This window comes from Antedon bifida, chromosome 9, assembly GCF_963402885.1.
Source record: "Antedon bifida chromosome 9, ecAntBifi1.1, whole genome shotgun sequence".
Taxonomy (NCBI): domain Eukaryota; kingdom Metazoa; phylum Echinodermata; class Crinoidea; order Comatulida; family Antedonidae; genus Antedon; species Antedon bifida.
The window spans coordinates 13875106-13888700 of record NC_136234.1 but is presented as its reverse complement, the minus strand read 5'-3'; the positions used below and the strand labels follow the sequence as shown (position 1 = coordinate 13888700).

General features: G+C 32.8%; 1 protein-coding gene across 1 annotated transcript; it reads right to left on the bottom strand.

The window, feature by feature from the left end:
- Nucleotides 1-630: 630 nt before the first annotated feature.
- Nucleotides 631-12746, bottom strand: LOC144852962 (lutropin-choriogonadotropic hormone receptor-like). The gene is made up of 8 exons (XM_078711016.1): nucleotides 12568-12746; nucleotides 9996-10070; nucleotides 9437-9511; nucleotides 6957-7046; nucleotides 6489-6563; nucleotides 4635-4703; nucleotides 3931-4008; nucleotides 631-3232 (listed from the first exon to the last, which is right to left on the bottom strand). Exons 1-8 carry the CDS (start codon nucleotides 12585-12587, stop codon nucleotides 961-963), a joined length of 2754 nt encoding a protein of 917 aa, XP_078567142.1. The 5' UTR covers nucleotides 12588-12746; the 3' UTR covers nucleotides 631-960.
- Nucleotides 12747-13595: the final 849 nt, after the last annotated feature.

Here is a 13595-nt window from a genome sequence, read left to right as displayed (position 1 = left end):
TAAGAATAATGATAATAGCCAGAAAAGTGTTGTAAGTATTTATGTAGTATAGACCTACCAAATCTTAAAAAAATTAATTTATTGGATCAGTCTCTTCAATAATAATAAAAATTCTATCAAACTATAATAAAGCATAGAGAAATATGCTTATTTCTCTATGGTTAAAAATATATACCCGTATTTATTCCATAAAAAAAAAATCATTTTTTTGTATGTTGTATGACATGAGATGATGTGTTTTAATATCAAAATAGTAACCAACTATAGTTATGTTAAATAGCGCCCTCTTAGTTCATAAAAAATATTAATAAAAAAACTCTAGCACTAATTTGCGCATTTTAATATTCACATTATGCTTGTCATTAAAAATATCTAACAAAAATGATCATGATCATAAGTTATTGATCGATACAAATCTTTAGTGAAAGACGCATTTTGGAACATTTATAGCCTCTGTAAAATTTATGGAAAGGCAGTCAAATGTGTCCCAACATGAACAAACGAAAAACAAGGATTCTCAAATTCTCTCCAACTAATACTAAACTCTTTTAATACCGACACCAGAAATCAATGTATTCTGAATGTGTTTTTAATGGTAAAAAGTAGAGAGTTGGGAGAGTCGATTTAGTGTTAAAAATTCCAAGAAAAAAACAGACTTTCTGAAAAATAGCCCAAAGATGTTAGGTTTTTGGAAAGTTGGTTTTATTTAACCTCTTATTTAACTTACATACATGTATCTATAAAAATCTGATATATTTGAATTCAAGGCCGACTGATAAGCTAAGCATGCGCGATCGTCCAATAGATAAGATCCAGAAAAAGCAATTTCAGGATTTTCCTAAAATACAGTCAAATACAATACAAATTGATAAAAAGTGCCAAAATGCCTGTCCAAACATATTCTTGGACCACTGATGTTAAAGCTTGGTAGAAAACACTGGTTTATTCCAGATATCGCATTTATAAAACTGTTTCTCTGTCTTCAACATTACATAGGCCTACAATTACCAACTTTGGTTTTTCAGTTACTGAGGGCTCATTCTTCTCAGTTTCTTTGTCTCCGTCCTCCTCATCGACTTCATTGTCTCGATGTGTTTCAACTTCAACGTTCTCGTAATTATTATTTACATTTGTTGAATAATCTTCCACGGCTTCTTCTTGTTTTTGTTTCACATTTTCAATCATACCGTTTAGACGAGAATCTTTTCCAGGTGAGCATTTAATGATTTCCAGCTGGGTTTTATCGTCAGTTGCTTTTTCTGGTACAGCACTTAATTTACGAGAAACTTCAACATGTTTAGCGGATGAGTTAGAACCAATGCTAGCGCTGCGTTGCTTTGATTTCCCAGGTTTAATAGTCTCCACGAAATCTTTCAAAGATACCACGGGCGATGTAACAGGTGTTGAACGTGGAGTTGGCTTGGGGCTATCTAACGCAAAGTCACGCTCTGAAAATGCAACAGATGGCCTGTTGTCATTCAAACATGTGTTTTGAGTCATGACGGATCCGGCTGAATCACGATGCCACTGTTTACCAAACTGCTCACGCATGGTTGCTGACTGCGACATTGAACGAAAACCACTGATAGTTGCCTTGTACTTGAGTGCTTTCCTTTCACAGAGTCCATGACGCGCAAGTAGCAGGATGCAGTCACGACGGAACGTTTTTGTGAAAATGGCATACAGAAATGGATTAGCGCAAGAATTGATTGGGTAAAATAGGACAATTAGAATCTTTGATTCATCAGTAGTCAGAAGAACTTTTCCAAACAATGCGGTCATTCCAAAGAAAGCTATCGGAGCCCAGCAAGCGAAGTCGGTGAAGACGAGGACTGCCATGCGTTTTGCAACCTTCATGTCTTTACGATGAGTGATTGTGTTAGATGGACTGTGTACTGTTAAGTACATCATAATGTAACATCCGCATATCAGTACGAACGCTATGCCGTTCATCGTGAGCAGCAGCGTTAGGTACACAATACTTGGCACAGTACCGTTGTCATATGGCAAACAGATGCTGGTGGTTCCATAACTGCTGATGCCGAATAATGGAAATGAGGCCATCAGAATCGCAAAGAGCCAACCACCTACCATGATACGACTAGCATGATGCAATCGAATACGTTTGTTGAGGTTTATTGCATAAATTATAGTATACCATCGTTCTATAGTCATAACTGATAGGGTGAAGACGGATAGCTCACTAGAGAACAGCGAAAAGAAGCCAGCAATACGGCATCCTGCTCCCCATTGCCAATTGATAGCGTAGTTGTAATATTCACCAATCGTGTGAGCGTCCACAGAAGCTAACATCAGTAAATACAACCCCATACAAAAATCTGCAAATGCTAAGTTGGTCATCAGGAACTTTGGCACTGACATCTTACTTCTATTGGACAGAAGCACCATTACCACAACCAAGTTACCAACGAGAGCGGTCATTGCGACTCCCCAGACAAGAACACGCAGGAATACGTACCCCATGACATCTGAACAAGGGTTAAATGCATTAGGCATAGGAGTACAAATCACCTGACTGTAATTTTTTTTAGCAAGTTCATTACATTTGCTACCAATATGGTTGTGGGTTGTATTTGGGTTTATTGGTAGTGGTTCAAAACCAAAAGATGAGCCGGCTGACTGACTGTTAGCACTAACAACAATATTGGAATCATTGAAATTTAGAAATGAAGATAAAAAATGCGATTTTGTATCCCCTTCAGTAGGATCTAAAGGATTGTTGAAAGGAAAGCGAGTTGACCTTCGTCCAACTGACCGACGGCGCAGAGCTACACCTTGTCCAGTTTGGACCAATGGCTTTGAATCAAAAGGAGCAAACGGATCGAATGGGCCAGACGGATCGAATGGGCCAGACGGGTCTAATGGATCAAAATCAAACGGAAACATTGTAGTTGTTCCATCATAAAACACAGGAGAAGTTTTTGATTTTGTTTGTTCACTGAACCCGATACTTGCTGGTTCAGCAGTGGTCGTGCAGCCTCTAATGTCGTCTGTTTTGTTGCCATATTTGGAGTCATCTGGGGTGTCGGTCTGTGTTTCATACTTGAAGGCGCAACAGTGGCTGAAATAGTGTAGCCTGGCTTCTTCAATGTTTTCGAATACAAATACAGATGGGAACTGCATTAACCGTGGCGTTTCTTCGAGTATTAATGTCTTTATCTTCTTCAAACCACTGATAGGCAACATATCAATTTTTGTATAACTTAGATCGCTGTAAACAAATAAAACAAAAACAATTGTAATTACTATTTCCGTACATTTTTTGTTTAACATAATAATTTTGTTTTTATGGAACAGATTATGAAGAATATAATGTTTGCCTATTCATTTAGAAGTTACATATCTATATTGAATTTACATATTCATATTAATTTACATATTCATATTTAATTAATTTACATATTTATATTTAATTTACATATTTATATTAAATTTACATATTATATTAAATTTAAATATTTAGATTAAATTGACATATTTAGATTGAATTAACATATTTATAATTGAATTTACATAATTTGGCTGGTTCACGCTAGTGGATTGAATTTCATCCAGATATGGAGCTGACCATTTGGAATGAAGCAATCCTGATTGACTGATTCTGATTGGATAGGAACGTTAAGAGATAGCGATTTGACAGATTTTTCCAATAGCCAATCAAATCAGGGTTGTAGTGTCTCCAGTATATTTGCTTGGTTTTTGTAAGACTTACATAAAATACATAAATACGACCTCTGAGATTGTTTAATTTGTAGTAAAATATTCAGACAGATCCAGATGAACACAGCAACGTGTGTGAACACAACCCATGTCCTAATTAGACTAGATAAATGTTACCTTGCGACGTGTGTGAACATAGCCTTAAACATGTAATGTTGAAAACATAATAACACACCAACAATTACTTACATAGTATCAAGGCTATCCTCATCAATCCCAGAAAATGAGTCATCATTTACTTTTTCCAACGGATTATTAGAGAGATCCCTATAAAAACATTAAATTGTCAGGATGATTTAAAACGATGTGGATTATGATACTGTAGCCTACTTCTATGGATCACAGCATAGCTGAGCTTGGCCAAAAGTAGGGAGCATTCCATTTTAGGATGACTCGGATCATACTACACAAACCAATGGTGGTGCTGGTAGTCTGTAAGTGCTGGCTTATCTGGATAAACCGACATAGGCCTTTTCCCCTTCGAGGGAAGAAAAGTAATAACAATTATAGAACACCCCTCCAAGACAGTGGTATCGTCTGTGAATCGTGCCCATCCAGGTAAGCTAGGCATGAAATAGACTCTATTGTTGGTCGTCATCTGGAACTGGCATCCGCCAAAAGTGTGTTAAGAATTGAGTGAGGAAGCATGTCAAAATGGATGGACATATTGAAAGCTTCCTACAGTGGTATTATATGAACCATAGTATAAAGCTCTGTCTATACTATCAAACTAGTTTGACAATAAAAGTGTAATGTGTCCAAATATGGTAGTGATATGATGTCATCGTGTCCATATATGGGCACATTACATTTGTTTGTCACATTAAGTGTGATAGTGACAGGGTGTAGACAGAGCTTAACACACCAGATTCCCCAACTCCAGTTGTACTTACAGGTTCGTAACTGTCAAGCCTCCAAACGTGTAGGCTGGAATTTCAGTGATTCTGTTGAACTCCAATTCTCTATTAAGAAAATTAGTACAAACAATAATTAAATAGCAAAATATGAGCTAAATTAATCAATAATTTGATAGAAAATGGTGATAGATGACCACCAAGTTTCAATGTTGAATGTTATGGTTCGGATTAAATAGGAATTAAACTTAAAGCAGTTAAGTACATGTAACCATATTACATTCAAAATGCATGCCTGTACCAAATGTCCTTCGGCAGGACACTTTAAATTAAACATGCTTTTTATGTCCTTCAGATTGGAGATTAAACAGCGCAGGTTCTGCGATAAAGAAAATCGCAAACAAACCACACTTTTAAATTTCAACATTGATTGACACAATATATAATGGTATAATGTTTTACCATTTTCATTTTTTAACTGCTATTAGTTAATTGTTAGCGACATTGATTCTCGGCAAAACAATGTGGATTTTACCAAACGTTACTATTAACATGTCTCATCCCATACTCAAATATAACCCCACCCCCTAATTTTGTTTAAATTCAGACATTGACTTGGTAAATCCACAATGAAATCATCAGAGCATAATTTAACCCCTAATTTTTGGCAAATTTCTTCCTTTAGTTTTGCACTTGAAAATTATTGAAGAAAATTAAAAGGTTAAGGCTTTTTATTGTAGACTAGAAAAGAATTGATTTAAGCAGGGAGATGTAAAATAATAATAATATTTTACATCTCTCTGATTTAAGGCAGAAAAAGTGTAGTGTTGAACAGTCAGTAAAACAAATCAAACTTTATTCTACTCTCTACACAATCCATGTATCAAAGATTCCTTATAATATTGTGTGTAACATTGTGGATATACAAACAGTAAATCCACAATTATGTTAACATAAAACCAGAACGAGTTGTAAAAGTTGTGAAATCATTAAGTGCTACATGTCCCAAGATAATGATTTGTTTTGTTTTCAGAAAAGCCATGCGATTGAAAGTTAAATAAAGCTGTAAATTGAAGATGATATGCAGTAGTAAATAAGTCATAAATTTCTTTGTAGCATTTTAAAGTCCAACGAGCATTGTGAAATATCAAACCTTTTTTCTAAAGTTTATAATAGTGTTTTTTATAACACACCTGATTGTATTCTTGAAATTTGATTGGTCAATAATTACGTATCACGTATCATTTGGAATTAGTTCTATCTAACGAAAGTAATATCTAATGGTGATAATGAACATTCTCTAATAAATGCTAATCTTTCTGTAAACATTTTGAAAATTTTTGCCACACAATGTTCGGAAATCAACTTTTCGTATGCACCGTCCATAACTGTTCTACTCTGTGTCTATTTTAATGGCCTGCTTCCCAGCCTAGCATTTGTCAATAATTTACCATGGATATTGAATAAAAGTAGGTGTGTTATAAAAAAATAATTAATGTTTTCTATTCCTTGATGGAGACTGCTCTATTTTCAGCTCATGAAATATTCTCATTATCCAACTGATAAACATTCATTATTTGTATACTATGACATCATAAAAGCAGTAACTATATTATCATGTGACTATGGTAAGAGTTCTCATTTATGTAACATTTTTGTACAAAAGTTTGAATTGTGTTGTTGACATCAGTAAGGTTGAATGTCAGTGTGCATTACAATATAAAAATGAGAATAAATAAAACATTAATGAATATATTTCTAAAATGACACACATACACCAATACTAAGCCCCAGGGTCTGCAACTACCTAACCTATGTAATAATATATGACATAATCTGGGTAATCCTATGTTATTCTATACACAAGGTAAATAAGCACTTAAGTATACTTACAACTTATAGATATTGAAGTTGATGCCATAGAACATCGATGGAGATAGATGGTCAATTTCATTGTGAGTCAAGGATCTAAATAAGAAAGAAAATAGCTTGAAAATCGGAAAATAACTTCATTTTAGCATTTAAACAATCTTTATGGTACTTTGAACAATATTTATTTGATTTGAATTTATTTAGAAAATCATTTGATAGACCTAATACTGGATGGAGCAGTCACCTGGTTCTCAGTGCTATCTTCAGATGACAATACTTTGGTAATCAAATTCCGTAAAGTTAGATTAAGGTCTATGATACATGCATCACATGTGAAACACATGTGAAGCCGTATCACAGAGTTTGCCTATGATACTGCAAAAATGTAGATACAGTATAAATCGGCTGAATCTTTTAGGTATCTCCACCTAACTACGATGTCTTGGCATGTATGCTACGGCAATGCTACTATACAAGTCAATTACTTACATCATTTCTACCATTTTTTTTCTTGATGTTTGTCCAACTTCAATTGTTGTCAAATTAGGAACAGCCGTCAATCCAGAATGTGTTATTGTACTATAAATAAAAACGAAAAACAATATAATATTAATGGTTGTATACTAGATACTAGTGAGCTTAATTGTATTTGTACGGTAGACTGAAGGAGACAGATATTTACAACAAAATAATCTTCGCAATCCCAGAATACCACAGTGTTCTGTTCATCATTAAATTACAATTTAGCGTTCCATCATTTGTCTCCCGCCCCAAAAACAAAAGCTAGCTTTTTGTGCTTTATGTGGTGAAATTATCTAATAAACTGCAATTATTGTGTCACTTTTCAGCTGATGATGTGACACTGACAAGCAAAGAATGGTCATGATATCCTGCACAGGTTGAAATATTGTTAATGAATATACCATACATGCACATTATACTGTACATCATCTTTTTGTAGAGTATTGTCCTTATGTACTGTTTTACTTTGTATTTGTGTCACAGATATGCGAGACAGACAAACATGAATAAAATGACACATGGTCTCTCTGCGGTATTTAGATTGTCTAATTTAATTTAACATTCAGATATAGCATGGAGAAATAAGTTAACTTATTTCTACATGGATATAGTAATTATAGTTACAAATATGTAATTCTTCATTTTTCACAAGGTTTAGAAAAAAAATGCATGAAATTGCTGATGCTTTGTCACCAATGTGGGCCATCAGTGTGGCAACAGAAAGTTGTTTTGTAAATTTTTTACATTGACTAATAAAGCAAATTAACTTCTAGTCTATTAATTAATTGCACCAACTGATACCAAACATTCGCCATCAAAATATTATGATTGCCTACTTTGTGCTGTATTTTTTAGTCTAGGTTCTGGAGACTGTATTTAAATATTTTGGCACATATGGCGTTTCATACATATAAAACTTCAGATCGTCTCCAAACGAAAATCGAAATGCCAACTGGAGGACTTACAGAAAAAAGACAATAACTACAGACTTGGGGAAGTATGTATTTTTAATTTCTTTAACAAATATGAATAAACGGAAATGTTTAATATTAAATAGATAAATAAAATAAATAAAACTATTAAAATACATGACCTAAATTGATGCCTATAAATAGTTGGACTTGCATCGAATAACGATAGAGAAAGATTTAGAAATTAGGTCGCAAAAGAAATCTGGCAAAAAACGCCTGAAAACAGACACATGTCATCCATCAATAAGACAGATTTAAAATGAGAGCAAATGTCTGGTTAACCAACACGGTCAATAGAATCACCTGCCTAAAGGGTATGTGTAAAGTGTTTTGTTTTTGGAGGGATATAGAGTTTAAAATTGGACAAAACACAACCACAAATAGGCTAATAGCGCTTAATTTAGGCCTCAAGATAAACTGAAAATACCAGAAAATCTTGCTGTGAATACTAGATGTATGTCACATACAACAGAAAAACTGACAAGAATGCACAAGAATATATATAATGTATGTGATACAGACTTGTTGAATACATTTTATTTGGGATAAATCATGATGGATCTACAAGACAGATAGTAAAATTGATTCCTCAATTCATAGATTATGTATTGGCAGATTAGCAGGAAAGAACCCTTGAAGCAGGACTGCACTTCAGGATCATTTCTAGAGCAAGAAAATAGTTTTAAATCTTGCCACACACACAAACAATATCCAATCTTAAACAGACCCCAATTAATTCCATTCTCGATCACAAACAAACCAGTTTATGTGGAGCAATATTTAGCTACTGGATTGGAATTTCCGTCTTGGTTTGCTGTTCAGGAAACACGTAAACAGACAGATAAAGGGAATTAACAAGTGCATTTTAAAACAGAGATACAACTTTATCTAATGTGTTCAAAAGTGCGATGCATTGTGATTGGTCAAGTGAAATATGTACCATATTTGGCCATATCACTACCATATTTGGGCATATCACATAGTTTGATAGTGTAGAGAGATTTAAGGATAGCCTGGAATATGTACTGAAGTTTGTGCTCTTGGCAACAGTTGCTTTTAACACACGATATTAAAAATAGAACTTGCTAAATAGCTCTAGGTAAAAATAAACTAGTGCACAACTCTGATGTCAAACAACACAGTAAGTATTTAATCTAAACTGGTGGGGGCATTCTATCTCGATTTAACTTGATAAATAAATTAAATACAAGAGTATTCAGTTTTTTCCTTGGGGGCTAGCTCATACTATAAACATGTACACTCTATACACTAATATCGGGACCTTTTGACCTACATTTATTAAAAATTAAATTAAATTGCACACAAATTTAAATAGGTTATCAGGGTACAAAACAAGGTAATGTGATGCATCTGTAAACGTCTGTTTGAATGTAGTTCTCAAAGAAGGAAAATTAAATTTAATGGTTTTAATGAAATGGAAGAAATGAATGTGATAAATATATGCAAAGTACTTACAGGTGGTTCAATTGTGGCAGGTTACCAAATGCTCCGTCTTCGATGGTCTTCAACTTCGGGGAATTCTCAATTTGTCTTTAAGAGAAATTAGTAAAACAATTTAATAATAATTATGAAATAACTTGAATTAATTTTTAACAAGTATATAAACGTATGACTGTGTGATGATACACAACGCATGGACATAAGCGCACTGCAAATGAATTGACCAATCAAAACCTGTTTATAAATGGTCATTTGCGTTAAACTTACAGTATATCACAGATCACAAACAAAACAGTTAGAAGATTTTAAAATTATTAAGATATTGTGTAATGATGAACGTTATGAATTGAATTTACACATTATGAATTACTACAGTAAAAACCCTTCTTTCACATGGAACAAACAAGTGAAAATATACTTTTAAACACTAAGACCAACCATACAACCAAGCACTATCTAGGGGACACACCTATTAAGGAAACACTTTGTAAGGTCCAAAAGGTGCTCCCTGATAAGTGTTTTAATGTAATAGAAATAAGGAAAAGTAAAATTCAATGAAAAATCAATTACTTACAAAATGTCTAATGTTGGAAGTTGATCGAATGCGTTCTCTTTGATGCTTTCCAGCTTTCTCATATCCGTCATTGTCCTGAAAAAATAATTAAGAAAAAGTTAGAGAAATGAAGAAATTCTCTGCAGAATTAGAGAAATAAAGATTGCTCAGCAGAATCACCAACCTTTAACCTTAGTAATATACCTACAAATAAAATGGCATATATGATATGGTGTAAAGTAAAGACATTTTGTGGGAAAGAAACACATAAGGTGACCTAAGGCTAGGAATTGCCTTCTATCATTATGTTAGTGAGGAAGACATGTAACATAAAGGCGGCAACTCAATATATCGACCAGGATTTAAAGATAGAAATAACAATCTTTTATTATTTGCAATATTATTTATAATATTAAAAAAGGAACACCGAAAATGTTGCTTTTAAAAAGCATGGTTGTTAAATTACACAGAACAAGTCTGGAGTTGTGACAGGACAAATTTAAGGTCACAAACTGCCTTTTATGTACATTTAAATATAGGCTTATTGCGATAATTTTGTTGGTCTTTAAATGGTATGAAAATTTTTTTTTTTTTTCTGAGGAAGTGAACTTAAAAATACAACATGTCCTATTTAAAATCTGATTTTATCAATCTTCATTTTTCATGTTTTTGGGGGAAAATACATCTTTAAAATTAAGAAAATTGGAACCACTCTATATAAATTGACCTTTTACTCAATTTTTCAGACAAAAATTTAACATACATCTGTAATAAGGTAATAAGGTAAAACAAAATCTAAAGATAGCGAAATAATTACCTAGTCTCAGCGGGAATCAAAATACCACAGAATTGCTAAATTAAGTCTTTAAATTGACCAAAGGAAAGCCTTTAAACTGACCAGAGGATTATTGACCAGTGTAATTTAAAAGATTTCAAAGTGTGTCAGAATAAATTAGTTCAAATTTAGAAAAATATAGTATAGATTTTCATTTAAAAAAATATGAAAGTGACCATTGAGTGACCATCAATTGACCAAAGGAAGTGAATCAAGTATTGTCATAGACTGACCAGCAGAAAAGGATGTGATTTAATATAGTAGTATTATAAATTTAATCATAAAACATTTTCACTGCAAAAGTCCTCTCAGTAGGAAGTTCCCTCTCCTCTCAGTAGCATAAACCACTTATTCTTCTATACAAGTTATATATAAATGTATAATGTATTGTGCATTTAGTTCCAAACTAGCATAGCGCCCTCTAAAGAAAGCATACTGAAATAAATATCAGCAAAATGTAAAAACTTATACTGTGCAGTAAATAAAACTAAAAAGAAAAAAGGTCTTAATATTTTGTAATGAAACTTGTACAGTACAGGTTAATTTTTGAATTGAAAATTAAACTGCGATAAGTATAAAAACAAGCATGGTTAATATTTACTATTTGACCTATTGTGTTTGTCTAAAGTGATTATTTAGGACATACTTTACACCTGTTTTGTCATACAATTTTAAAACATGTGACATATACAAACTAAACAGGAGGTACAGATATTTAGCTAAAGGCTAAAAAAGAAAATTGGATGAAGCAAGTTATGACATGGTGATTGTTATAATCTGCAGTCTATGTTGTTAAATTAGATTAAAATTTAAATAGGAAGGAAAATAAACACGAATAAAGACGTAAGAACATCCATTATCTATAAAAATTGACATATAAAATTGTAATTTATCATTTTGATTGATCTTTCAGTAGTCAACAAATTTCTTTATAAAATATGTTAAAATACCATAAAGGTCTAAGATGATTTAATGTTACTATTAAGAAGTAGTGGATGTGGGCAGAGCAGTGGTTAGGTAGTAGTAGTGGTATAGTAAGGTCGTGGATGCACTTTTAATATGGTAAAAGAAAGGTGTAGACAACAACAGGTCTGTTTCTGTAGACATCACAGTCAATATTTACGACATCATTAACATTGGTCAACACCACTATACTGATATTGTACATAACAAACCAAACTGATGAAACTATAAGCAATCGAACAACAGGATGCTGAGCTCCAGAGATCAAAGGATTTATCTGCGACACGATAACACACCCCTCCGCACCACGGAGAATGTGTACATAGTACAGTAATGTTGGTATTTGTCGTAGCCAGACATAAGATCAAAGGACTGTTAGAGTTCCTATCTTGGCAACGAGAGCTCAGTGTTAGCTAACTGCGAGCTAAATGTTGTTAGATTGCCTTGATGAAACCACCTACAATTGTGTGGAACAGTTGATTTCAACATTTCAACAACCACTGATTTATCATGTACTTACTTCTCCCACAAGATCAACTACTGCCCACCTAATTTAATGTCATCATAATATATATCTACTGCACAGAACACCTTCCATGATTATTTATCTTCATACCTTATTATCATCATTAATACCATAATCATTATTACTGGTCAGTATTTATTAATCATCATCATCATAGCAATTTGTTTTTGACATTATATTTCTTCTTACAATGTTCAGATATAGTTCATTAGTTTATTAACTATATCTCAATATCTCAAAATGAAAATGTTTTCACTATTAATACTTACAATGTTTTCAACTTTGACATATTGGTAAAGTCACCAGAATTAATACTTGTAAGACTGATGTTTGTCAAAAATCTGTAAAATACAAAAAAACCCTCTTATTTAAAAAATATAGCAATATGTAATATAATATCAGCTAATAACAGCTCACCATCCCCCTAAACATCACCCTAAAATTGAAATCATTTTAATGCAAATTGATAGATGAAAGCATTCGTGGAAGCGAAAAAAAAGGTTAGCCCACATCATTTACTAAAAGGTCAAACAAATTATTATTTATAAAAACGTCATTTTAAATAGGAGTTAAATGGCATCTCAACATTCAATCAAAGGGTATCTGCTATTCTGAGAATCTGTCTTAATTAAAACAATAAATAAAAGTATTAGTGCTTTCTGCTGCCAAAATATTGAGGTTATTGAGTTACTTATATTTAGCCACTTTTTAGTGGATGTTGTTATCTCTGTTGATTGATTTGAAACATAATTTTAAAAATAAAATAAATATCTTTATTATACAGTATGGTATTAAGAGAACACCTCCAGAACCCAAAGAAATGTCACTTAATATGGATGTCCCCTGAATGGGGTTTCCTCCTGAATAGAAATCCCAAACTGTATTAAAACAAAAATATTGGACTATTTTCCAGAATTAACAAGTGAAAACCTGAGCACTAAGCTTTTTTTCTAAAGCTTGTATTTCCGTTAATCAACCACAAGTTGGTCTACTCAGGTTGGCAATATAACAATTATCATTAACATCTAGAAATAGCTTTCTATTAAGTACACAGAATTGGATCTAACATAAACCACTCAACGCATAATATAAATTGACTCACATGATCTAACAAAAACATATTAGTTTGTACAGCATCTTATAACATGCAAAATGATATTGCGTATAATATCGCAGCTGGAGTCTCAGAATAATATATGATTTAGCCTCAATAAATAATAGGTAAAAGAATATTTAGTCTAAAATAATTATGGAAGCCTCAATAAATAAAAGGATTGAAACATAAAACATGAAATTC